Source organism: Scleropages formosus, chromosome 1, assembly GCF_900964775.1.
Source record: "Scleropages formosus chromosome 1, fSclFor1.1, whole genome shotgun sequence".
Taxonomy (NCBI): Eukaryota; Metazoa; Chordata; class Actinopteri; order Osteoglossiformes; family Osteoglossidae; genus Scleropages; species Scleropages formosus.
The window spans coordinates 14,149,289-14,176,460 of NC_041806.1; the positions used below are offsets into that span (position 1 = coordinate 14,149,289).

The 27,172-nt window shown below is 44.9% G+C and overlaps 1 protein-coding gene across 4 annotated transcripts; it reads right to left on the bottom strand.

The window, feature by feature from the left end:
- Positions 1–301: 301 nt before the first annotated feature.
- Positions 302–25,810, bottom strand: LOC108937927 (probable C-mannosyltransferase DPY19L3). Of its 4 annotated transcripts, none has more exons than XM_018758155.2 (19): positions 25,795–25,810; positions 22,563–22,683; positions 21,297–21,424; positions 18,414–18,504; positions 17,504–17,625; positions 17,056–17,201; positions 16,786–16,909; positions 16,407–16,541; positions 16,091–16,222; positions 14,883–14,984; positions 14,691–14,764; positions 14,050–14,208; positions 13,573–13,695; positions 12,996–13,107; positions 11,358–11,414; positions 10,819–10,901; positions 3,931–4,063; positions 3,157–3,315; positions 302–913 (listed from the first exon to the last, which is right to left on the bottom strand). In XM_018758155.2, exons 2-19 carry the CDS (start codon positions 22,663–22,665, stop codon positions 716–718), a joined length of 2,181 nt encoding a protein of 726 aa, XP_018613671.1. In that variant the 5' UTR covers positions 22,666–22,683; positions 25,795–25,810; the 3' UTR covers positions 302–715. The 4 variants fall into 4 exon arrangements, with proteins under 4 accessions (XP_018613671.1, XP_018613670.1, XP_018613668.1 ...); XM_018758154.2 differs by lacking the exon at positions 25,795–25,810 and adding an exon at positions 25,597–25,750; XM_018758152.2 differs by lacking the exon at positions 25,795–25,810 and adding an exon at positions 25,481–25,750.
- Between the last annotated feature and the right edge of the window lie 1,362 nt (positions 25,811–27,172).

Sequence of the window (27,172 nt, forward strand, 5' to 3'; positions counted from 1 at the left end):
ATACGCCATGTGAAATTACATGTGGGGCTAGAGACAGTGTGAAATGTCTGTGTGGTGCTCGGTGTGTGATCCAGCAGCCCTAATTACTATAGGGGTGAAGAGCAAATAAAATCAGTTATTTTGAGAGTAACAATTCTGCCCCTGCTGAACCTTAGCACGATAGTGATTTAGGCTTTGTTGGTACAAGTACGAACTACAGCAAATAGAGCTGAACTAATTAACATTAAAGCAAAAATGAATATTCATAGACACAAATAAAATCCTATACTTTATTTCCACAAACAAATGTTAGACAGCAGGCAGAAAACTAAATGTACATATATTTTTTTTCTTAAAAAAAAAAAAGCATCCCAGTTCCGACGCAGTCAGTTGAAGAGAGATGTTGTAGGAAGAATTCCGCAGGAAAGTGTTCGACACGTTATTAAATCATGGTTACGGATTAACCTTTTTCCCCGTTCTCAGAGTGAGAAGGAGCATAACTGCTGTCAAGCAACCCCACTTCAGTCGTTTAATCACCTTCTGTATATGTGCTCCAGGAGGGGGATGACTGAAGGCATAGCAGCCATCCCATCCAGGGGGCACCAGTCTTGGTCCTGTGGGTGGAACACTTGGTATGCGACAAACAGTTTTAAGATAAGGGTACACGGCTGCACACAGGTAGTGTGGGTCTGAGCAGTCACTTGTGGTGACTAATACAGCGGAACTGTGAGAACCATTATGTGCTGGTTCTCACACGGGCCCCTGCAGACAACTTCTTCCCTTTCTTCAGCTTGTATACATGGAAGGTCTTGTTCCTGAAGACTCTTGTGAAGAGCCGGCTGTAGGCAGGATTATCCATTTTGATCTCTGTGCAGAAACGAGGGTGTGGAGCTGGAATGAGGTCTGGGTCATTCTCACCTGGACCATCCATGATCTGAAATGCAATAATACTGTGTGTTCAGAAGAGACATAAAATGAAAACTTGTGGTAGCTGCCTCCATCTTCCATTTATTGAATTATACTGTTCAAGCCTTCAAATCAGAATTTAAAGTCAAAAGCCCCTCAGGTCTCAATTTCAGCAAAAGTGTGATAAAATGAAAATCCTTCTGCCCCTCAGAACTGCTAAATCCCTCCCACCATTCATTAGAGTGGACTTAGTTCAAATAAAAATGATTAACAACTGCAAAATACCATAGGAGTTTTGTTTGACCTGCCCCTGAGTTTCCTCTTGTTCTCTCTCTCCACTGGCTTCTTCACATCAAGTTCACTCTGGTCATGGCCTACAAGATGGTCAAAGGAGCTGCAACCCAATACCTTCAAGAACTGATCACTCTGTACAGCCCAGTAAGAGCGTTATGCTTCTCCACCTCTGGGCACTTACAATGCTCCAAACTGAAAGCCCATCAGATGTTAGTTTGTTCATAAGGTAGTGGAATGAGCTCCTTGTGTCCCTCAGAACTGCTGTCTCTCTCCCAGCATTCAAGAAGGGTCTCAAACCCATCTCATTCAGAGCCACTGACATTTTTGTTTCACAAATGCTTTTCTCTAAAGCAAAAAGTTAAGTGAATCACACCAACTAAATGAGATTTAGATGCAAACACATGATTCTAGAGCGCAGTTAATTTGTCACACACCACATCATAAACTGGTATACATTACAAAAGAAGCAGCATACAGGGTTTTTAATTATTAAACATACACATTTACTGAGCATTTAGAATATCAAGGAAGAAGAGAGTCCAAAACAGGTGAGTTTTTAGACCTTTCTTAAATGTAGACAGAGATTCAGCAGTTCTCAGTGAAAAGGGGAGGTGATTCTACCACATTGGAGACAGAACTGAAAACCTTTGTGCTTTAGATTTTGGACTTCCTGTGTGTCAGACCAAGAGCTAGAGGACAGCAGCAGTCTGGTTGGAGTGTAGCGAGTGATCAGTTCTTGCAGATACCAGTGAGCAGATCTCTCCTAGCAGCTATATAAATGAGTCCAACACCATGTGAATTTCACTTCTACAGGAGCTACTGGAGGGATATGAACCAGCAACTTGGTGGTATTAGATACACAAGCTGTACCCATAATCCTGTGGCTGTCTCCAAAGCTCTTCATTTGTTGATGAAGCACATTGTTTACACTGAGTTGTGTGTCCCTGTGGAGGAAAGTGTTTGTCAAATAAATGTAAATATAGACCTTATGCTGATTAAAGAAGAAACACGGCAGAGTGCTGTGATGTTGTGGGTGGTTGTCTGGACTGATACAGCATTATCACCCACAGTGACCCAAACACACCAGCATGCATTAGCAAGCTTCTTACTTGCAACATAGATAGGTGTGGGTAGAGGCTGGCAGTGCAGTGGGAAGCCGCTTTGCTGAATGACAAACATTTGCAGTTTATTCAATGAAAAGCAGTGATGGAGCAGCAGGGGGGCATGTGCTGCTGCAGCAAACAGACAACGGAGCTGTCAGATCAGAGAGCGAGAGACAGGTTCCTCAGCACAATCTACCACCAAGGGGCTGTGGGAGAGGGAGTATCGATGTTATTTATACACATGCGTATTACATACATCTATTTAAAGCCATTTTTTTGGGACTGTACAGAAGACTGTAGGAGCTGCTAAAAACTTGCACAGTGTTTGTCAGCAAACTGTGGTAGGCAAAGAGATGGGGACACCGCTGCACCTAAAAGGAAGATGGGGGGGAGCCTGCCTTAGTTGGTGTGATGGGAAGGGTAGTGCTGGGTTTGAATCCACCTCAATCTGTAGAGCTGCACGTTTTCCTTGTGTTCACGTGTTTTTTTCCCCAGGTGCTCCCATTTCCTCCCACAACAAAAACACGTTTCAGGTGAACTGTTTATGGCTAGAGTGGCCTTTGTGTGTGGATGTGCATTTGTTTCACTGTTCTGCTGTATAGATGTAAACAACTGAAGGAAGGTTAGCTCACTATTTTAAACACTAAGTTAGTTTGGATAAATGTGTCAGATCCCTACTATGTAATATTGTTGTTTGTTGCTATGGAGAAAAGTGTTGGCTGAATGAACGCATCAATGATGTAAAAGACCAGTCTATACAGAGACCACTAGGAGACACACAGACAGACACACACACACAGAAGGAATACTCTTCAAGATCTCCTGCTGTCTCTGCCACCCACACACACATATTCATCCCCAGCCTGATACCCACGTGCCCATTAGCCACATCCAGGAGGTCCCGCAGGCGGCAGCCACGCCCATGTCTACGCTCGTAGCAGATGCTGTCCTCCAGGATCACATAATCAGCTCCAGCTGCTCGCAGAGCCCTATGCACGTCCTCAGGAGCCCTCCTAGCATAGATCTGGTACACCTGGGGAAACAAGGACAAATGGACCATGAGGGGTTTCACACTCTGCCAGACCAGAGCTTGCATGTGTCCCTACCGCTTATGTCCTATATGGGTTTAAGTGTAAAATTAATATCTTAGTAAATACAACAGCTTTCATTTTTCATCCATTCCCCTCTTTTTTTAATAATTCTTCCAGCAGAAAGACACATCATATGCCCTTGGTAAAAATTAGAGAAATTAACAATCAGAACCAATTATATACATTACACTGAATTAGTCCATCTGCTAACCTTACTAATAATAGTAATAAGGAAGATTTTAAAAAAAAAAATTCTTTCACACAAGGTTCTGCAGAAGGCCACATCTGGACCAGAGGGTCTCCCACACCATCTCTTCTCTTCCCTCTATGCCTCATGAGGCATCTTACAACCTTTGGAAAAGATGTTTAACCACACTCTTCCTGAGGTGTTAAAGGGGGCAGAGGAGAGGGGGAAAAAAAAGAAAAATTGTGTAAGTGGTCACCCTTGGAGAAGCACCTGTGAGGTGTTCTGAAGAAGCGGCTTCTCCCACCATCTGTCCTGTTGCAATAACCCAGGACTGCGACCTGCCTGTTCCTTAGGATTAGGGTCAGTCTACCTGTTGTGTCCTCTCCCTGAGTGCCCGGTCCTCGTAGTGGGGGTGGTTGGTCAGTGCCCTCCCGGTACACAGCTTGATCCCAGCCAGCAGTTGCATGCTCCCGGCAAACACAGCCGTTGAGGGGGTCTTGGAGCTGGAGAACAGCACACCATTACCCAGCAGTCACATACACCAGTAACAACGGAAAATGCTACAAACCCCTCCTATTCTGAACATCGAGTTACGATCTTCAGGAATTAAATAGGCATCCATACCTTAATGTGTTTACTGCAGTCTGACCTTGTACTTATGGCATGAGCCAATAGATAGCATCTAAAACATGACATGACTGGGGGAGCACCTTAATTCAACTTACGTACAATGTTTACAGCTCCTATCTGGTTCCTGAGATGAAGAATGTTGTACATGTTTATGGGATGAATCTGTCAATCAGCACCGAAGAGAAGATTCTGGTGACTATGTTTCTATTTTCAGTCATTTCAAATTTTAATACAGTTAAAAAAAAAAAAAAAAAAAAGTTTTACAGAGCCTAACCAGTGAATAAATTGAGGCTTGCTGATATCCATCCATCCATTTTCTTACCCGCTTGTCCGACTAGGTTTGCGCTGGCAATAGGGAGAGCAGAACAGCCCAGGTCCCCCACAACTTCCTCCAGCTCAACCTGGGGGATCCCCAGCTGCTCCCAGGCCAACTGGGAGACAATCTCTCCAGCGGGTCCTTGGCCGACCTCGAGGTCTCATCCCAGTTGGCTGTACCTGGTATTCCCACAAAGGGAGGCGCCCAGGTGGCATCCTTACCAGATGCTCAAACCACCTCAACTGGCTCCTCTCAATGTAGAGTAGCAGCAGCTCTAGACTGAGTTCCTCCCGGATGGCCGAACTCCTCACCCCATCATGAAGAATGAGCTCATTTCATCCGCTTGTATCCGTGATCTTATTCTTTCGGTCATTACCTAGAGTTCATGACTATAGGTGAGGGTAGGGACACAGATCGACCGGTAAATAGAGAGTTTTGCCTTATGGCTCACCTCCTCCTACACCACTACAGTCCAGTAGAGCAACAGCATTACTACTGTCGCTGCTTCCAGTCTGCAGCTGATCTCATGCTCCCTTCTCTCACTCATGAGCAAGACCAAGATACTTAAACTCCTCCACCTGGGGCAGATTTTCTCCCTTTACCTGAAGAGTGCATGGCACCCATTTCCGTGAGAGAGCCATGGACTCAGACTTGGAGATGCTGATCCTCATACCAACTGCATCACACTCTGCTGCAAACCGTTCCAATGCATGCTAGAGGCATCCGTGTGACAGTGCCAAAACGACATTATCCGCAAAAAGCAGACATCACCTTCTGGCCCCCACACAGAATGCCCTCCTGACCTCAGCTGTGCCTTGATATACTGTCCATGAAAAACACAAACAGGGGTGGAGACAAAGCACAACCTTAGCAGAGTCCAACACCAACATGAGCTTGACTTAATCCCAAGTATGCGGATGCAGCACCGGCACCCCAGACTCCCAAAGCACCTCCCGCAGATTTTCTTGGGGAACCCGGTCATAAGCCTCCTCCAAGTCCACAAAATACATGTAGACTGGATTAGTGAACTCCCATGCCCCCTCAATTATCTGAGAGAGGGTAAAAAGCTGGTCCAGTGTTTCACGGCCAGGACGGAATCCGCATTGCTCCTCTTCAATTGGAGGCTCAACTATCAGGCGGAGCCTCCTTTCCAGTACCCTGGCATAGACTATCGCAGGGAGGCTGAGAAGTGTGATACCCCGGTAGTTAGCACACACTCTCTGGTCCCTTTTCTTGAAGACTGGGACCACCACCCCACTTTGCCAATCCAGAGGCACTGTCCCTGAGGTCCATGCAACATTACAGAGATATGTCAGCCATGACAGCCCACAACATCCAGGGCCTTAAGCAGTTCCAGGCGAATCTCATCCACCCCTAGTGCTTTGCCACTGTGGAGCTTTCCAACTACCTCAGTGACGTCCACCAGGGAAATGAACTCCGATAGGGCCAGAGGCTTCTGGCATGACTCCTGCAAGTAGGCATATCTTTCAGGCTTAGGAGTTTCTCAATGCGCTCCTTCTACCTCCCAACAATATCCTTATTTGAGGTCAGAGTTTCTCCACCTTTGCTGAGCACAGCTTAGGCGAAGCTCCTCTGACCCTTCCCGAGTCACCGGATGGTTCTCCAGAACCTCTTTGAGGCCAACCAAAAGTTATTTTCCATGGCCTCCCCAAACTCCTCTCATGCTCTGGATTTTGCTTCTGCAAACACAGCTGCTGCTGCCATTTTTGCCTGCTGGTACCTATCCGCTGAGTCAGGAGTCCCCAGAGCCAACCAGGTCCTAAAGGCCTCCTTCTTCAGCTTAACAGCTTCCCTCACCACCGGTGTCCACTAGCGGGTTCTTGGGTTGCCGCCATGACTGGCACCAACAAGCTTTTGGCTACAGCTGCACCTGGCTGCTTCTACAATGGAGGTTTTTAACAGGGACCATTCGGACTCCATGTCCCCCACTTCCTCCCGGACATGGGAGAAGTTCTCACAGAGGTGGGTTTTAAAAACATTCTGGACAGGGTCCTCCGACAGTCGTTCCCAGCATACCCTCACTAAACGCTTGGGTCTACCGGGTCTGCTCATCACATTTCTCTGCAATCTGATCTAGCTCACCACCAGATGGTGATCAGCTGACAACTCAGCACCTCTCTTCACCCGAGTGTCCAGAACATAAGGCCTCAAGTTAGATGGAACCACTACAAAGTGGTTTACCTGTGGTAAAAAGTGGTTTATCATTTACCTTTGGCCCAAGGAGCTCTGGTACCAAATACACTTATGAACATTCTTGTGTTCAAATATGCTGTTTGTTATGGACAAACCATGGCTAGCACAGAAGTCCAATAACATTTCACCATTTGGGTTTAGATCAGGCAAGCTGTTCTTCCCAATTACCCTACTCCAGATTTCCCAATCATTGCAAACCTGAGTGTTGAATCTCCCAGCAGGACTATGGAGTCTGTAGGTGGGGCCCTGTCCAGAATCCCACCCAATCTCTCCCAGAAGGTCGAATACTCTGAGTTGCTGTTTGGTGCATAAAGACACACAACAGTCAGAGTTTTCCTCTCTGTGACTTTAAGTCGCATGGAGGCGACCCTCTCATCCACCGGGACAAACTCCAACCGTAGGGCAGCCAGCCAGGGGCTTGTGAGTATCCCCACATCTGCCTAGTGCCTCTCAGCCTGTGCAACTCCCGAGTAGGAGAGAGACCACCCCCCATCGAGGAGTTTGGTTCCAGAGCCAACACTGAGTGAAGGTGAGCCCAACTATAACTAGTTGTATCCCTCAACCTCCTGCACCAGTTCCAGTTCCTTCCCACAGTGAGGTTACATTCCATGTACCAAGAGCCAGTTTCTGTCACGAGGGGTCCTGACACCGTGCACCACCCCACCCCCTCCTGCTGCCTAAGAGGCATTGCACCCAACCTCCATGTAGACCTTGCAGATGGTGGGCACACATGGCTCACACATGTTGCCTTTTCAGGCTGAGCCCGGCCGGGTTATGTGGGCTACCCAGCCACCAGGCGCTTGCCTAGGAACAGTACCCACTGGCCTGGCTCCAGGGGTAGGTCCCGGTGACCCTATTCTGGGCAGGGCATTGTCTTGTCTACTTTTTTCAGAGGCATTTTTGGATCGTGTTGGTCTGGATCTTCACTCCAGACTTATTCGCCTTGGGAGACCCTATCAGGAGCATACTGCTTCTGACGACATGCTCTGGAGACCCCTAGATCACGCAAGCCCTTACGCTATGACAAGGTCCCAATTCAGGAAGAGGCTTGCTCGTATCAGTCTTTTATTGATTTTCCCTTAGTGGTAAAACTGACTTTGGAGTTACAAATCAAATGTGTCAGGAACAGACATGCAGGGTGTTCACAAGCTGCAGAGCTGCAATATATTCCACCATTCTATACATACGGTAACACACAGCTATTTTTTTTTTGCCAGAGGGCTACAGTGACCATATGAAGACCCCCAGGACACCAATGGAGAGGGAGCTGCTCTGGGCATTTCAGTGGTTAAAGAATTAACAATAACATTTGCAGGTAGGAATAATGGAAAGGAGAACTGATTTTATCAAAACATCAAGCTGTAAGATGTGCACGTCAGTGCTGCATGTTACCATCTACTAAACAAACAAAGGATGAAGAACTGATCTGTGTGTACTCATCTGTCCACTTGTCCTTGAGATACAACGCTAACTGGAATTGTTCCCGGTCCCTTGACGGAAGCAAGCCCACAATTTGCCATCTTTTTCTTTTTACTGTGTTCTTTCAGCCAATTACCCTGTTCATTCCATTGCAGGCTCCCACACTCGCTCCTCACAGCCCTATGTATTCCTTTCTTCCAGAATAAACTTTTTTTCTTTCTTTTAAAGTATGGCTTCACAGAGGAGACCACTAAAGAAAGCCCAAGGACACTCTGTCCTGTAGCGAGGACAACGGCACCACAGTAAGACGTCTCTGCTGGGGTGGAGTTCGGAGGACAACAGAAGCCCACTGTGGATCACAGAGTGTCACCTTCTGTCCTGCTGCTGGAACAGTTCTGCCCCTGCCCACCTGGTTCCCAACTGCCTGCTTTAATTCAAAGGCCCATGTGGTTCAGCAGACCAATGTTGTCTCCCTCCCTCAGATTAAAGAGCCCCTTCACTGCAGCATTAATAGCAACTCACTTGGTGGCATACCAAGTGAGTACAGTCCCGGTCTCCCTATGTGAACAACTCTCCCAGACACCTACTCTGCACAGGTGGGAGCCATGGACCCCTCGCAAAGGGACTTTCTCAGCCCACCACCATCTGGGTTCTCCTTGGCTTCGACCAGACCCAACACCCCCCATTCCGTTCAGGGATACACACCGTGTGGGGTCACATTCCAGAGCCAATGGTGGGCCACATATTTAGTGCTCCTTTTTACTGAAACAATACAAAGAATCCACAACATTCCAAAACACTAATTCAGCATAAGAACTGAAGGCTGCATTTTCACAGCTTCTGCTGCACATATTTTCATGTTAAATAAATAAAAAGTTAAACACAAACATCTACACTGAGCTGAAATCTGCAGCTCAGAACTTGGTCTGAAAAATACATATTTCATTTATTCTGTAGAGTAAATACTGGGAGCAACACTTTGCTTTTGCAGATTCCACTGTGATACACATGAAAAGTTGGGCTAAAGCTACACAAGTTTCCAAACACCATGTTCATACAAGCTCCCCATCCCCCCCGAAACAAACCCTCATTAGATTGGAAACCGCAATTTCAAGGTTTCCAATGAGCAGCGCAGTGAGCCAATCAGTAGGCCAGCTGCGCATGGGCCAATAACTGGCTTTGACCTCACACCTTTGTGCGACATGCTGCCGCATCGTGTCTTGGGGTCATTAGCCCCTCACAGAGAGCGAACACAGATAATTACCCAATATCCAGGTGGGATCCTCCCAGAAAATGGCTGATTTACATTTAATTTCAGATTTATATTCTGTTGTATAAATGTCATCGTGTGTTGCCCTCCGCTCCAGTGACATTATAAAAACTGATTACTGGCATTAATATTCGGGCCGGGATGTCCCACGCGCCAACAGCCATGTGAACGAGTGAGTGTGTGAGAGAGACAGAGAGAGATTTAAAGACCATGCAGCACACAACCAGGCCACATCCCAGTCACAGCCTCACCATCAAAACATGCTTATTGATGGAACATGGTGCTGTGCAGCACCATTTAGACTGTAACACAGTAAGAATGAGGAGCTGGAGATGTGACCCCAGGCCAACTACACAGAGGGCAACAGTACAGGCAAGGATCACAACCTTAGCCAAAGCTGGGAAAGCACATTACACACACATCGCCCTCCTGCAAGAGGCGGGACAGGAGGAGGGCATTTATACAAGAAATGCTGGCCCCTGGGGAATGACTGGGCCACAAGTGGAGCAACATGCAAAGCACAGCACAAGAACAAACTGGTGGAGCACATGGCAGGAAGAAGAGTTGTTCACCAGCAGGTCAGGTGTGAAGCATGGATACGGGACAGCAAGAGCAAACTGCAACGCCACGATGCAGAGGAACCCATGGCTGAGCACAACTGGACAGCTTCGAGTCGCCAGCACAAACAGAGGGGTCATTAGTCATCAGTCTGAGAGCAATGTGGCCTCACCGTCCCACTGAGAACCAAGGCAATATTAATCATTGCAGAAGAGACAGGCTATTAATTATGCACTGCGCTCTCTTTGAAAGCGTGAGCAATGACGGCTCCGCTGCAGGAACCAGACAAAGACACGGGACAGATGGGTAATGAACATCTTGAGCAGAGCTGCATTTTACGCTGATCCGCTCCTTTTGCAGGATCTCCGGAAGAAGCTCGGCACTAAATCAGAACGCAGCTTGCTTCTCTGCATCTTATAGTAGCTTTAAATCTCGCTCAATTTGCATATGAAACGAGGGCAGCTCTGAGAGCCGCAGTCTGGCAAAGTGCCACCTCCACTTAACCCTTCCGTTGTAAAAATTTAATTAGGCAGGTTAATTTGCTTGTGAGCATGAAGGTACCACAGTACCCCACCTCTCCCACAAAATTGGATTTTATCTGGGAGGGAACTGCTGTAATTTCAAAGAGGTCTCCGGCTACGTCTTGTGAGAAACAGAAATTGCACTCCGCTCATTTGCCGAAACATAGAAACGCACAAATCTGGTCTCGCTGCAGCATTTCTGCAACACAGCCGCATTCCATCACATCGCGCAGCATTTCTCAGGGCTCCGACACCCGGCACTGCACTCTCTCTCTCAAGGAAGTACAGGTGACCGTATTTTACAGCGTTCAAGGACATGCGAGATGTTACCTAATCCAGGTCATCAGCTCCACGGTGTCCGGGTCATAGAACTCTCTTAGTTCGGAAACCTCCTCCTTTATTTTGGGCCAGAACTCAGAACACAAAGGGTAAATCATCACTGAAGTATGCAGTAAACAGTGGGATTTATAGGCAACTTTTTTTTTTTGGGGGGGGGGGGGAAAGAGTGCTTCTCATAGGGCCCAAAACACTATTAACAACAATCTTCCTGGTGGTCCAGTGGTTAGAGCTACCACTCAAATTCCTTCTCATGCTATTGTATTCTTGATCAAGACACTTAACCTGAACTGATAAGAGCAAAAATATAGTGCTATATAAGAGTAAATCAGTGTATTGATTTGAATAAAAGCATCTAAAATAAATATTCCTCGTCAGTAAATACATCAGTCCTTCAGACAAGCTTCAAGAGGTTTGTGCATTAGCAAAGAGCATTTTTAAAAAAAGTTGTATTACAGTATATTTCATGATTAGTCCCCAGTTTAATTAAAGAGCCCAGACGGTTCTTAAGAAATGCATGAAACAGATCATACCTTGAAATAAAGGAAAGCCAGGAGGAGGCTAGGCGCTGCATACCTGACGATCCTCAACTAAAGAAAAAACAAAACAAAAGGATTTATGAATAGTTACGGCCCCTCACACACCCCTTGTTAGACCTGGGGGGCTGTAACAAAAAGCCACATTTGTTTTTTGGTAGTGGTTAGACCTGCTACCTTTGAACCCAGAGGTTGCAGGTTTGAATCCTACCTCCAGCTATATTGCCCTAAATGGCTCCAGTAGAATTACCCAGCTGTCTAAGGAATTGTAAATATCCTAACATTGTAAATCACTTTGGAGAAAAGCAACAGTTAAATGAATAAATGTAAACAATCATACTGATGACTTGTTCCCATTTACCATAACTTTTTTTTTTTTTTTTTGCTGTTAATAAATAAGAATCTTGGCTTACGCAGGTCACTACACTAGTACCTTTCTTTAGATGGGGTTTGGGTATGTTATTATTGTAATATTATTCATTAAACTGATCTAACGTTTCTCCAAGGTGACTTAGTTTGCGGTTTCTAGACTGAGTTCCTTATACTGAGTTACCCATTTGCACAGCAGGCAAACCCAATATCACACCTACTATGCAATGCTGAAAGGTTGTGCACAAACTATTCATTTGACTGATGCTTTTCTCCAAACCAATTTACAAGGTTAAGCTACTTACCTTACTATTTACCCATTTATACAGCTGGGTAATTTTACTGGAGCAATTTACAATAAGTTCCTTACTCAACAGTACTACAGCAATAGATGAGATTCAACAATCTTCAGATCCAAAGGGAGCAGCAGCTGCAACCACTACGATTCCAACTGCCCCATATATATAATTAGATAACGGTCCATTTAGAATAACTGACAAATTGCTGATAAATATTTACATGTTCAAAAGAACTCATAAACATCCCGTTGATAACAGCAAAGTACGTATCAGATAAATTAAATGAACATACTGTGGTCATTTAAAGTGCCTTTATAAAGCCATTTTAAGCACACATTTCTGTTTCAGTAATGCCGTACCTTTGGATTAACCGTGTACAGGCGTGACCAGCTGGCCTATGTCTCCTTCAGCAAACCACACAATTTACCAGCTCTGTTGAGATGGCTTTTATTTTAGAGATGCACGTAGAATGGCTGTGCTCTGAAGGTCAAGAACCGCTTTTGAAATAGTAATTCTGCAGCGGACCATTCAGCGTCCTTTTCATCAGGTCTTATTAGTCTGGACTCGCTGGCTTGGGTGCGAGTTTGTCATTACCACATCTCCACCTAGTGGAGACAAAGGTACACTCTCTATGCAAGGCGTACAGCACATGCATCGCATTCTCAGTTCGACACAGAAAAATAACCTGACACTGAAACACATGGGTACACAAAGTGATTAAAAACACCAATCATGGAACATTCATGTTCAACCTATTGGAAAATGCTAAAAATTCTCTCTTAAATGGCGGTGTGAGTGAGATTACATGCTTTTGACCACTTTTGCCGAAACCAGCTCAGGTGATGTCACTCTGTGGTACAGCACTGAAACCGTACTTGTGGTGTAAACCAGGAAACAGGTCTTTAACCATCCTGCTGCATGTACCCCCTCCGCCACACGTTACACCTGAGCAGGTAATGATTTGCACCTTGGTCTGTGTGTTACAGCGGAGCGCCCCCAGGCAGATACCCCACAGCTCACGGCCGCACACCCCATAAGCAGCAAACATGCACATATGTCCAGTCCACAGGTACTTCATCCTGCAGGGAAAGAACACATCTGTCATTTGAGGTCATAGACAAGTGCTTCCTACCATCATATCAGACTAACTTCTTGTAATGCTTCCAACAGTGGATGTTTAGGTTTCCAGCAAAAAGAGAACTACATATGACTGCTTATACTAAGGCAAGGTTGAGGAAGTCCAGAGTCCATCCCAGAACAATAGGGTGCTAAGCAGGGTACGTCCTGGGTGGGATACAGTGCATCAATAAAGCTATGGAGTAAAACATTCAAACTAACGGTGGACCGCTTGCTTACTTTATGGGAGTTAAAGCCAGCATTAATTGTTACACTCTGTGGCATTAAACAGCAGCATTAGCAATAGCATATGTGCAGAAGAGTAATGAAGGGTGACTCCTCCATATGCAGTGACCTTCAGCCTCCATGGCAGAGCCTGTAAATCACCACCTGTTGAGCAGATGGTGAGTAGCACCACCTGACCTCACCTCATGGTGCTTAAGGCGAGCAGCCCGAAGAGCACCGTGTGCAGAAGGTTGTAGGCAACGTCTGGCCGCATGTGGATCCTGTGCTCCACCCCCTCCGACTGCGCACCGCTGCAGCCTGAACCGCTGGAACACATCTCACATGGTGACATCAGACACAGAAGCTGATTGCATCAGACTCACTGTCCCAGTCTGACCCCCCTCATGTCTCTAGAGTGTAATATCTCAGAAGAGTTCTGTGATCTTGTGGACAAGATGAAACCCCTTTGGTTGACTCTAGGAACCCCTGGGTTTGAGCTGGACAACAGTATGAAGATATGAAGTTCTAAATACTAATTTATCTCAACTAATTAGAGCCTCACATTGCCCCAGTCACATCCCACAGTGCAGTGCAGAAGATGACCAAAGAGGTGGTGGTGTTCCTATATGGGATTGGGTTCCTGTCCAGTGTTCATCACATTCTGGGGGGGCAGGGCTTACCTCAGATGTACCAGGCTGATGGCCACCAGAACAACCAGGAGGATGGCAAGGGCACACAGGTACGGGTACAGCACTAACGTTGTTGTCAGTCGCTCAAATGTATCCAGGGGGAGAAGCCCAAAGGCCTCTTCGCACAGGTAGAGTTTGGCATCAAAGTCCCTACAAGACCAGCGCACACACACACACACACACACACTTTTTACATGCAGCAGCTCACAGTTTCACATTCTGCCAGAAATTCAGTGATTAAAGATCTCACATGGGAACAGGAAGAAGGCCTCTGGATCCAGCAAAGTACAAATCTTTACCTACTGCAGTACCTGATACTCAGGTGTGGGACAACAAGACACAGGGGTAAGAGAGTGCTGCTCCTATAAGAGCAGAGCAAGCAACCCTGAAGGCAGCACCTGGGTGATGGGAGCCCAGCCTGACCATTATCAGTTTGAATGTCGGTTTGACACTGTGCTGGAGCAGAGCACTTAACAGGAACTGCGTTAAAAAACATGCAGCACAAAGAATGAGCTGCAAAACTTGAACACTGAGAAAGTACAATGTGGACAAGAAAAGGGAACTAAGTATTTTAATAATACCGTACTGCCTGTGCAGCAATGTATAGAACAAAGAAATCAAAGTGCACCCACCTGGTCAAACCCAAGCCCAACTTTGCCTTGATGAACTTATAAATGTGTTCGTCAGAGCTGAGCTGTAGAACTTTCTAGAAGAGGACAGATGAAAGAAAGCGCACAGAAAATGCATTCGTATATCAGATGATGAGCATTTGGGTGAAGTCAGACAGCAGTGATGCTGACGACTATTGGCACTCTGAGGCTTACCTTGGTTAGGTAATTGATGGTGAAGGTCATGACAAGTACCAGGAGAACATGGACACACAGCTTTCCCATTCGTACCATGAGGCCTCCAGTTTTGAGCTTTGTCTGTGAGCAACAACACCACCATAGAGTAACACAACGCTTAAAGACCAGAAGGTTGCCAGTTCCAACCTAGCTGGAAGTAACTCTGGAACCTGTCATTGAACACAAATAGCTCCGGAACAAATACAGTTCTACATCCGGCTTGACTCACTGCAGGCTACACGGTTTGAAGAAAAATATTACAGGTTGTCAGCAGTGACATGAAGGGTGGAGATCAACCCAAAATCATTTTTTGTCATTGTCACCATGGACTGAAGAAGCACAGAGGTGCTGTGTCAGTTATCTATCATTTATACATAGTTTGAGAGCAGTACTTCCACAGAGACATTTCCCTTTCTCCACTTGTCTCCTGAAGGACTTACTGAACCTGTTTATCATAAGCGCATCAGTCTGAAAGGGCCTGGAAAACTGATTGATCCAATTAATCAGTGGCCCCGAATTGAACGAGCTGGAAAAATTAAAAATCATAATTCCCTCCCACATAAGCTGACATTTCAGATGCTTTTACCCAAAGCAGTTACCACAGCTTGCAGTGTTGTACTTTATCCATTAACACAGCTGACTTTTTTCATGATAACTCCAATTAACACGTGATACAGCTCCTATTATTCTATTAAGTGTGTTATTCAAGGATAGACCATAACAGGGCAGCAGGTGGCAGAATGTAGAGCAGTCACTGTGCAACTGAAGGTCCTGGGTTCAAATTCCTCTCCCTGCTTAATCAAGGTACTCACCCTGAATTACATTTATTAATTTAGCAGTCGGTTTTCGCCAAAGCAACTTACATCTCAGAGGACACAATTTGTTCATCATTACATTAGGAGAAAGAGACATAGCTGCAGATGTTTTATTCTTAAGTTTCTTTCCACTATATGCACCAATGTTTATTACACGAGTAGCTGAATTGACACTAAAAATTACTCTACTGTATAAATGTGTCAATCATTGTTAAGTAGTTTAGTGCACAAACCTCAAAGTGAGGAATGCAAGAAGAGCACTTGATCGCACCTGGGTTCTCCTGCGGGACGATCATATCACCTTCAAAACCAGGAAGTGGATCCCTAGTGTACGCTGTGTCAAACTGTCTGCTCAGACCTCAGTAGGCTCACCTGGAAGTGCTTGACAAAGAGCACGGAGATGATGAAGCTGAGGGCCAGAGAGCCCAGGATCATGGTGTTACAGAACTGCAGCAGCCAGACCAGCAGGAGGCTGCACACCTGAACCAGGTAGAGCAGTGTCACCTGCACAATACAGACAAGGCAGAGAATGTAGGGAGGCACTAGAATGGGATGATTATGCCTTGGATTGTGGTGAGAACTTGGTTCTGTGCATCACTACTGCAAAAACAGCAAAACTTGAGTGTTAGAACCTGAACCCCATTTGCAGCAGCACAAAAAGTGCAGAGCAATCTGACAAGAGAGTTACCTTCCTGGGTTCAATGAAGTCAAGGCAATCGAGGGCAAAGACGACCAGGGCCTGGATGAGAAGGATGAACTGGTTGAACTGCCAGGTGAGGCAGAACCACAGTGTGGACAGGAAGGTCAGCCACAGAGCCACCTTCTACATAGTGAGGAAAGACCAGCATCAGTTTAAGTACAAAGATGCACTCAGAGTAATAGCATGGAGGGAGAAAGAGGAAATTGGAGAATTTAGATGAAACCCTGAGAAGACAAAACCTGCCTTTTTTTAAAAAGATGAAATAAGAAGTTGTCCTCATAAAAAAAAAAAAAAAAAAAAAAACATTACATGGAATGCTAGGACAAGGAAGCAAGAAAAAAAAAAAAAAATGGGTGCATCCATTTACCTGAGGCAAGGGCTTTAGCTGAGGTCTCAGGTAATATGTGATGGAAGCTACCTGAAGAGCAAAGAAGGGCAGGGACCAGTTTTCCCTCAGAGAGATGGTGAACTCCACACGCGTGGTGTCTACCCTACACATACCCAGAGAGATAGTCAGCTCCACACACGCATCATAACTGCTGGTTAGCGATACCAGCAAGAGCAAAACACAAAGATGTATCGTGCATTAAAATGACTTAATAAAGAAGCACAACTGTGTTGCACAGGTGGTACCTACCTGTTGATGATGTACCAGACTGCTGCAAGGGCACCAGCCAGCCAAGAGTCGCTAAGCAGCCAGCTGGTGATGTACAGCGCAATGACATACACCGCTTGGAGGGCGAACACAGTGTAGATGTAGAAATAGATGGGCTCCAAGTATTCCTGCAAGACCACCCCCACACCCACCCAGAGAGAGAGTGCTCTATAATCACAGCGTAGAAACATATGCATCAGATACACCTGCAACTCCATAGGGATAGATTATTTCATGCCTTAAAAAAATAACACCAATAATAAGACTTAAAAAAATACCAAGCCATATCTGAGCAACTGAAGTCTTTGTAAGAAGGAACAGAATGAGTTTGGTCAGGCATACAACGGTAGCAACTTCGTGGTGGATTGTGAATACTGAGGCAAAGCCTCCTGTGAGACTAATCCCCTCTGTGCATTTCTGAGCTCTGTACCTGAACGGGCAGGAGTCTGTAGAGGATGCTGAGAAACACCTCTTGGTAGATATTCATCCGCTGCAGAATGTTGATTGTGCGCTTGGACTCTGTCACATTATCCTGGATGAGCTGGAGGAGCCCTGGAAGGTGATGGTGGACAGGTTTGAGACTTGCACTTGAACAGCCTGACATAGAGATCTGCAAGCTTGAATACTCTCAATCCCTGCTTTGATTCTACAATGGCTTCTTTGGATAGAGTTGGGAATAATCCAACAAAACCAGGGCACAGCTTTGTGGAGGGCACCTCCAGCATTCACGCTGACTCCTCTGCTGCAAGTCTTTTAGCGGCATAATAATCAGAGCAAACTTGAGAACAGATGCCAGTTGGAGGAAACAAAAGTGCTGTTCTGAGCAGAGTCTGGTTGTCCTTGTACGTTACAGCAAAGCAGATGGAGTGGAGAAGCTCATCAGTGATGAAGAAATGAACTTGCTGTGATTAGTTGCATCCATATCACAGCTTCCTAAGCAAAGTCTTCTCATTCTGTCTGAAAAGGCTCTATTAAAGGTCTAAGCACATCACTAACCGTTGAAAACGACATACTTCACTTTCTGGGGTTGCATACACAAGTCTTCGCATCATGGCCCTACTGTTACTTAACTCATAATGACCCTCCAAATGGCTGCCTTGTAGCTAATAAAGGGTCCCTCTTTTGCCTGATAGTACTGTTGGGAAGCCATAAAGTCCCCAGTCAAACTAGACTTGTCCACTTCCCTGAATTCCCCAATTATCACTTCTGGCAAACTCCAATCCTGGTGTTCCCTTTACTTATAGGATCAGTATTCAGGGAATAAGCAAATCCTCAATTGGCCCCATGGAATCCAATAAAGTGTTACAATGAATCCAGCTAGTAGGGTTAAAGGTGCATACCTTCCTGAATGGACGGGGCCCGTAGCATCTGCTTGTAGTAGGAGTAGTACAAGCCACATTCAGTCCGGAAGGAGATTTCACGCTCAACTTCCTGAAATGCAAGCATGGAAAGAGAAAAGTGCAGTGCAGAAGAGAGGAGAATAACATGGAAACCATATGCCAGAGATTACGTTCTGTTACAGGCTGAATGGTTGCAAGGCTCAAGGTGGCCCCAGAGATTATTAAAGCAAACATTTACATTTATTTATTTAGCAGACACTTTTCTCCAAAGCAACTTCCAATAAACTATGTAGTGTTATCAGCCCACACACCTTATTCACCAAGGTGACTTACATTGCTAGATACACTATTTACAATGGGTCACTCATCCATACATTAAGAGTCACTAAGGCATCATTGTGTCATGGAACATGAATGAAAACAAATCAGTTAAGGTTTAAACATAAGGACCGTGTAGAAGTCCATATATCTGTGCCTGAAACCACAAACCAAGCACCCCAGCTCCTGAATTCAATTTATATGTTCACAAAAGGAATAGGAGTAACAATGCACTGAACATCAGTTTCCATGGAGCTCTGCACTGGCAGAACATGCCTTTACAAGAGAGGAGGGGAAAAAGGGAGGAAAAAAAAAGGACCATAAACTCTGAACCTAGCAACAGCTGCTACACAGGCATCTTGTCAGATCACTGCTTACCTCCAGGTTTGAGAACCACAGCAAGTTCTCATGGAGGGAATAAACACACCAGGAGTGAGAGATGCCTGAGAAAAGGGCAAATATGACCCCCAATGTCACGCTGAAAGCCTGTCCGTACTGAGCCAAGATGCCCGGCTTGGCACCCCGGATGAGGCTTTCTAAGGAGTCCCCATCCTGGTAGATCCCCCAGTAAGGTTTCAGCTTGCTCGTCCGTCTCTTCCGCACATCCATATCTTCTCCTCAACTCCCACAATTCATTTCAGCCGAATGTTACTGGACTTCTTGTTAGGTTGCAGCGTACATCAGCCAGGAAGAGCAGGACGCTCTAAAAATCTGCTGTTTATTGTCCTTCCCATGAATAGCTCTGCATCTCACCTTGTCAAAACCACATTTTTAGCACCGAGAACATCCCAAGATGCCCTCAAATCACTACTTTCACTGTCGATTTGAAACAAAGAAAATGCACACAGAGCCGAGAACGGAGCAAGAGAAGGAGGAGTGCGTGGGCTGGAGAGGTCTCTTCAGTCCAAGATCACAGAGAAGACTGAACACAGCCAGAGGGAAGAAGTGGATAAACTGTATTGCTGGCGACTTCTCATGCTCAAAAAAAGAAGTTGCCGCATGGAACACTGCTTGGAAAATGTTAAAGATAATTTTTTCATGCTGCAGATATTTTTTAAGACGACAGTGACATTGGGACCCAATATAACCCCGGAAAGAGCTATATCTGTCACAGCAGTGATTTCACACGCAATCAATTTCAGAAGCTCTACAGCAGCTGCCCATGTTTGACGTGACCTCTCCAAGGGAGGGATAAGACACAGTGAGCGAAAAATCAGATACAATAATGCCAAACAAGTGGACAAAATTAGAATTTTCAAAAAAAAAAAAAAAAAAAAAAAAAAAAAAGTTTGGCTGAAGTCAATACGCAGCCTGTCGACAATGACTCACTGCCTCTACCAAAGACAGAAATTAAATTTCCAACCTGCTTTCACCCCCAAATAAAAGAAGTCATTAAATGGGCTGAGTCACCGAGGCACACTTTCAGAGTAATAGAAGAGATCTGCAGAGTGGAAAAGGTTGTGTCATCCTCCCATTCGAAGGCAATGCTGCCGTATCCCACGCTCCCCAGGCAGGAATGCACTGCCAATTCTGTGACACACACAACAGGCTTCGAAAAGCAAAATAAATGTAAAGAAGAAAGTTAAGACTGGCCTTTCTAGAGAATCTGCGAACATGACAAGACTTCGCATGAAGAACTGCATGAATCTCATTTCTGAGAGGCAAATCGGCTGGCACGCCCCAGCACTAACCTTCTGACACCGACCACGCGCTGCCAAGTGTGTAAAGTGACCTGCATTCATTATAAATGAGAACACGCAGACTGAGACAACGGTAGGAAGTGTGAAGAATGAGCAAAGAGAACAGCAGCTTACAAAACCGACAACACGTTGCTTGCTGTCATCAAGCCGAATTTGCACAGTCTCTAGTGTAGGATAAACACCTCAGGAAATTATTCAAAGCACATTTATGCTGTGTTACAAGCTTTGTAGATTTTCTTCTTTTTTTTGGGGGGGGGGGGGGGGGGGGTACTCCTTCCATGGGGTACATAAATTGAACTCTGAAGCAAAGAGTTGAAAAACTGTTGCAGGACGAGAAATCAGTCACACATGGAAATGCCAGAGCACTGCAACGTGATTAACGCACAGCTCTGTTTCATGTTACTCATGCTAAGACCCCAGGGGTGAAGGGACACTGAACATGACAGTATTTTGGCTCAATATACAGCTCACTTACAGTGTAACTAAGCTTAGAATAAAAGTTTTAAATGCCAAGACTTTGTGTGATGTTAAATCAAGTACTTTCCTATTTTGTGACAATCTGGGAAGTGGCTCTAAGTGTGAAAGTGTGTACTTTTTAATGTTTTGGAAAAGGCACAAGTCCACAACCTCGTAAACCAGTTTTGGCTTGTCCAGACCTCTCATAACCCAAGAAGGAAGCAAAGTCAGGCAGCTGTGTGTGCACAGGGCCCTGGAACTCATATGTACAAAGCTACATGGAGATGATGCCTCTGGAGGGAGGTAAAAACCACCAGATGAAACAAACAATCAGAGGTTAGGAATACATGGAGAATTACCCAGGTGGTGGGGACAGTTCTGCCAGTCGAGAGCATAATGGAAAACTCACTTTGATGTTGGAGAACCACAAGTCATTTTCGTGCAATGTGGCCACATAGATGCAACTCAGCAGCCCAAGGGCAACGGCCACCGTGGCTCCAGCTGCCGTCCAGGGCACCATCCACCATGTCCAGTCACCTACAGAGGTCATGTGTTAAAGAGAAAAGTATACACTAGTCAACTCGACTTATGGACACAATTATGAGCGGAAGTTAATTCATAACTTGTTTTGTTTGCATCTCCACCATCACTTTTACCAGAAAGATACAATCAGTTAAAGGTTAATAATACAAACCTCCCTTGATTTATTTGGAGGTAATAGCTATGGCAAAGTTTAAAAAAATACTTACATTTATTCATTTAATATGTTTTTCTCCAAAGTGACAATGTCAAACTACTTACAACCATTTTTTCATTTTTACAGCTGGTTAATTTTTATTTTAACTGGAGCAATTAGGGGTAAATACCTTGTTCAAGGGTAATATAGCACAAGGTGAGATTTGAACCTTTGGAGGATCCAAAGACAACATCTCTCACCACTACGCTACCACCTTTAAGATTTAATTAATATTTTAATTGGAAACTAATTTAAAATGAGTGAAGAAATCCTTTGACTCCTCCAAACTGCTATTCAGTGATGATTGGTGACCATTTCGTTCCATGAACATGTATAAAAGTTCCTTGTTTTATTATTGATCACTGACACTCCAGAACACTACAAAGGTCACACATGAGTTGTAAACACTGTAGAAATGAGTTGAATTAAGATTATGCTAAATGTACTGAATGTGTGGAAGAGGAGCAGAGGAGTTAGTCAGGAGGTTACACAAACTACCTGCTACAGTATAAACAACCTTGAGTTCCCAGAACAGACTTGGCCCGTTTATCTCTCTGACATAGAGCTTCTTGGCCTCAAACTTGAGACTTTACACTGAGGATTTTACGCTGTCTTACTCAGTTTCTGACATCAGAGGCTTAACGATGCTCTGTCCACATTTCAGCCCTTACTGTGCAGAGGTTCATTCACCTTCAGTAACAAGTCAATTTCACATAACTGGCAGCTCCATTAGAGGAGACGACTTTGAAACTCCCACTCTGCCGCTCCACCATGCTTTGAATTATTAAGCATGGGGGCATTAGCTCCAAGAAACACGAACCCTCTCTACACTCTGATTAGAGATCTTACACACCTCAAAACTTTAATCCGTGACAGAGTCCTAGCCTCTGCTAGAAGTGAAAAGAAAAAAAAACACGAGAATGGGTCTGTTGAGGTCACCTGCTGGGGTCCTTGTGGAGGGGTCCTCAGGGGCCTCAGGCTTCCGGCTCTCAAGCCCAGGGTCCTTCCCCTTCACAGATTTCCTCTGCTTCAGAGCAGACATGGTGCCTCATTGGCCAATCTGTGGTGCCATACAGCAACACACAAAAAACCAGGATAAGAACATGTACACTTTAGCATTGGCTTTTCAGTCCGTGTTACTGCCACATACCCAACACGTGGTGTGTGGGGGGTGGTTCCTGTGTGCTGACAGGGTTGAGCACCAGGCTGCAGTGCGTTCGGTCCCAGCTGCAGCCTTAATTACTCAGTCTTGACCACTATTTTCACTAAATGAATTCCGATTCAAGTGACATAAATTAGAATGCGCCAACTGAGAACTCAATGTCATTTTCCATTTGTGTAAAACCAAATTAAATTTTAGGAAAGTGTTACAGGTGCACTTGTGCCAATGATTATAATTCCCTTGGTTTATAAAAATTAGAGCAAAACAGAATATAAATGAATGTACTTCAGGTTTATCTGTCATTTACTTTTTCTGCGGCTGAGAATGATAGCTTAATCACTGATTATGACACCTACGTATACTGACTTACATAAAATTTAAAAACTGTTGTAAATACTAGAGAAAACGTTATCAAAAAATAAATAAAACTGCAAACTAACCAACACGAGGTGCAAGATATGAAAAAACTAATCTCTGCACAGACCTCAAACCACACCACTCCAGATCAAGTTTGGTAACCCCAGTCTTCAGGGTTCAAGGCTCATCATTTATCTCTTAGTCACTTTACTGGAGCACTGATTAAGAGGGTAAATCACCTCACCTACTGTCCCAGGTGTAAATCCAGATTCTCAGTATAAAACTAATAGCTGCTGGCCTGAAGCTCAGCGAGACCAAAACTGGTCACCTGTAGTCTACTTTGAAGTCTGGACAGTGTAGTCGAGCTGCTGAATGATCTGCACAGTGACTATCCCAACAGCTTTTTCAAAAACAGCGGAAACATTTTTTTTTTTTTTAATATAATTGAAGTATTATTCCCTTGAAATTATTATTTACTGATTGGTATCTGAATATTTAGTTCTTGCATTTCAAAACAAGAATTTCAGTTTGGGAAAATCCTGTTACACATATTTGGCATTATTTGTTATCCTAAAACACATTTATTTAATAAAATTCCACATCTTATTCAGCTCAAAGTCAAACTGGGGCAGACAGCACTGCTGGCTCTTTGAAAATATAGTAATTAAGCTTATATTTACATATAGAGTCCTTCCTAACAAGTTGCTTCAGGGTGTATAACAAAAATCACAGCGATATTCAACAACTGCCATGAGTAAGTACTAAGATGGGCATGTGAAGTTTGGTGTGGGAGGAAAAAAAAAAAAAAGTCAGAGGAGAGCAGGTACAGAAGGAAAGGCCCAACCTGAAATAATGCCGATGAGATATTAAAAAAAGTTAAAAATTCAAACCAACTTCACCGAATTCGATAAGAGGAAACTCTAAAACACAGAACCCACAGAGGACATGCAGTTTGGCATATCAAAAAAAAAAAAAAAAAAAATCATTTTTTTTTTACCCTCAATGTGATTAAAACAGAATTTCACATATGATATCCTGCTAAAGCAAGCCCAACACACACAAAAAACATTCCTTTTAAACATAGGAGAAAACCCCAGCTAAACACAGGTACTGTGCCAGGGGGGTGTGGGATTCGAATCCAGTTTCTCTCAAAGTCGCCATGCCACCAACATAGATGTACAGGTCAATAGGGAATCAAACTGTTTGGTCTGTTTAATATATCTTCTTCACCGCCCAGACTTTTCAGACATTGTGAGGGTAAATGTTCCATCAAATCCTTACTTTCATTTAAGGCCACTAAACTGCAGGTGATCCATACATACACACTGCTACACACACACACACCACTGACTGTGTCATTGTCATGATATTAATGATAACAGCAGGGGCACAGACTCTTGCTCATGTGCAGCTAAAAACCAGACACACACACACAATTATTAATTTGGCTGATGCTTTTCAAAGCAACTTACTATTAACAATTGTACCCAATTTGTTATAGAGCTGGGTAATGCTTACTACAGCAATTCTGGGTAAGTAACTTGCTCAAGCCAGGGCACTACACAGCCAGTGGGAATCAACCCGCAACCTTCAGGTTCAAATTAAACGCAGTAGATAACCAGTACGCTACTAGCTGTCCCACCCGTAAATCAATGTAATCTGTAGCGTGTTTAAGACTTGTGTGTGAGACAATGCAGAGGTACAGAACAGTATGACTCGCACCATTCGTTGGTTACTAGGTGACATCAACTTGATGATCAAGTCCCAGACGACCGCTTTCAGTTTGCACGTCTCCCTGAGAACGACTCTTAGCTGCGCGAATCATGGGAACGAAGGACTAATCGTCTCACACACAGGATACACGCGGGAACATTGTAACAGATAAAACACATACACTGGACCGGCGTCGGAGCGGGAGAACAACTGTGAGACCGCGCGCACACACACGTCAACCCCCAGCAGAACGGAGCAGTTACGGTGTTTTAGTGTGTGTGTGTCCCCACAGACTCAGAGATGTCGCGTTTAAAATGAGTCCCGATACGAGAAAATTAATATCTGTAATCGAAACCGACTTTACTACGCTTAGTATTCACACAGAGAGAGTGGTTTTAAACCACACATCCACACAGCAGCCGATGCCCGTTCGCGCGAGGCCCTCTTTGCAGCGGACTTTCCTGCACACGCAGCAGCGCGTGCGCGTCGGGAGCCCGCAGATCGCATCGCTCTCTCGTTCCGCTCAAGTCTGGGGCTCGTGGCCGAGGCTCCACGCGATCCCGGCGCGGAACGCCGCGCGCTCGTACTCGCACTCAGACGCACACGCTGTCCCGTGAGAACTCACCCTACCGCCGCGATGCAACACGCGGTGTGTTACTGAATTAGTGTTTCTGTGAGCGCGCGGCGCTCCCGGTCTCCCTCCTCAGACAGCGAGTGACTCTTTACGCTACATGTACACACCGCATTTCTATCCGTCCATCCCTCATACCAACTAGACTGCCCGCATGCTTTTCCTCCTCGGCAATCATATTCACTTCCGGATGACCGGTAATAAACGTTATGAGTATGCAGCTCTTAGTTTTATAGCAGAATGTGCTTCTCCCCGCTCCCCCTTTGTTTGTTACGAAAGACAGAGCCGCTTCGCAGGAACAAACATACACAGGTGTCCACTTTCCTCACTTTGCGATGCGCTCAACAGATGCGCTTCCACTCATCAAGGGAAGAGCAGCCGGCGCTGTGCGTCTGAGTGTGCAGCCGCGGGTTCACAAGGGCTACACAGTCATCACTGTGTCCGAGGGCCACTTGTGTAAAATATCACAGTGACATAATAATCAATAAAACAATAATATGTAAAAATAAGAAAACCATTATTTTGTTGTATCTCTATTTAAATGTGTTTATAACTGTATTGCAATTCAATGGAATTTCTAGTATTTATGAGAGATATTGCCAGTTGGGGACGACACTGGAAGAGCTTGCCAACTAGCACAAAACCGATTTCTTTTTAGATTTTTAATTCAAGTTACCATGACTCGAACCCGAGTCGCTGGTACTTAACTAACTATAGTATGTATTAATAGTTTTACAAATGTTCATGTAGCCCATGCAGTCCTGGCACACATTGTGTGTAGTGTGTAAGTGTGTTTAATATGCGTATAATTCTGCATGAAGTATTTGTATGTTGTGTATGATGTTTGCATACAGCGTGTTCCACCTAAACTGCTTTCCTTGAAATATCAGATGCTGTCCAGTCAACAAGAACACCCTCCCTCACCTTGGTACTCATCCTCCTTGACAAATCTACGCCATTTAACACCGTCAACCATTGGATTTTACTATCCTCTCTTGGACAGCTTAGAATAAAAGGAGCAGCACTAAAATGGTGTGAGTCCTACCTATCAGGTACATCTTACCAAATGGTCTGGCACAGCTCCCAGTCATCCCGTCAGCCCCTCTGAACTGGTGTTCCACTGGGCTCAAAAATCTTCTCAATCGACACCTTTTCCTTGGTTCTGTCGTTGCTGAATCTCTCCAAAACAGAGATCTTTCACCTCCCAGCTGGTCCATCCTCCTGTCTAGAATTCTCTATCAAACTGGAAAACTGGCTCAATTCATCTACTTCATCGGCTAAAAGCCTGGGAGTAATGATTGACTCACTTCTCTTTCTCTCAACATACTGAAACCACAACCCAGACCAGCAGATACATCCTGCATAACAGGATATGCCCCTGTCTCACAACAAACTCTATGCATTACCTTGTCCAAACCATGGTCATATCCCTCCTGCACTACTACTACTCTCTCCTGTTTGGCCCTCCAGCTGATACAAGATGCTGCTACATGAGTTGTGTTTCACCTGCTGAAAAGTTCCCACATATCTCCCTTCCTCATCGCTACCCAATATCTACAAGACTTGATCACTCCCTACAGCCCAGCAAGAGCATAGTGCTCCTTCTACTCTGCCTGCTTGGTGGTCCCACATACAAGAGGTCTAAAATCAAAAGTCTGAAGGTTTTTGGTTCTGGCTTCGATGTGA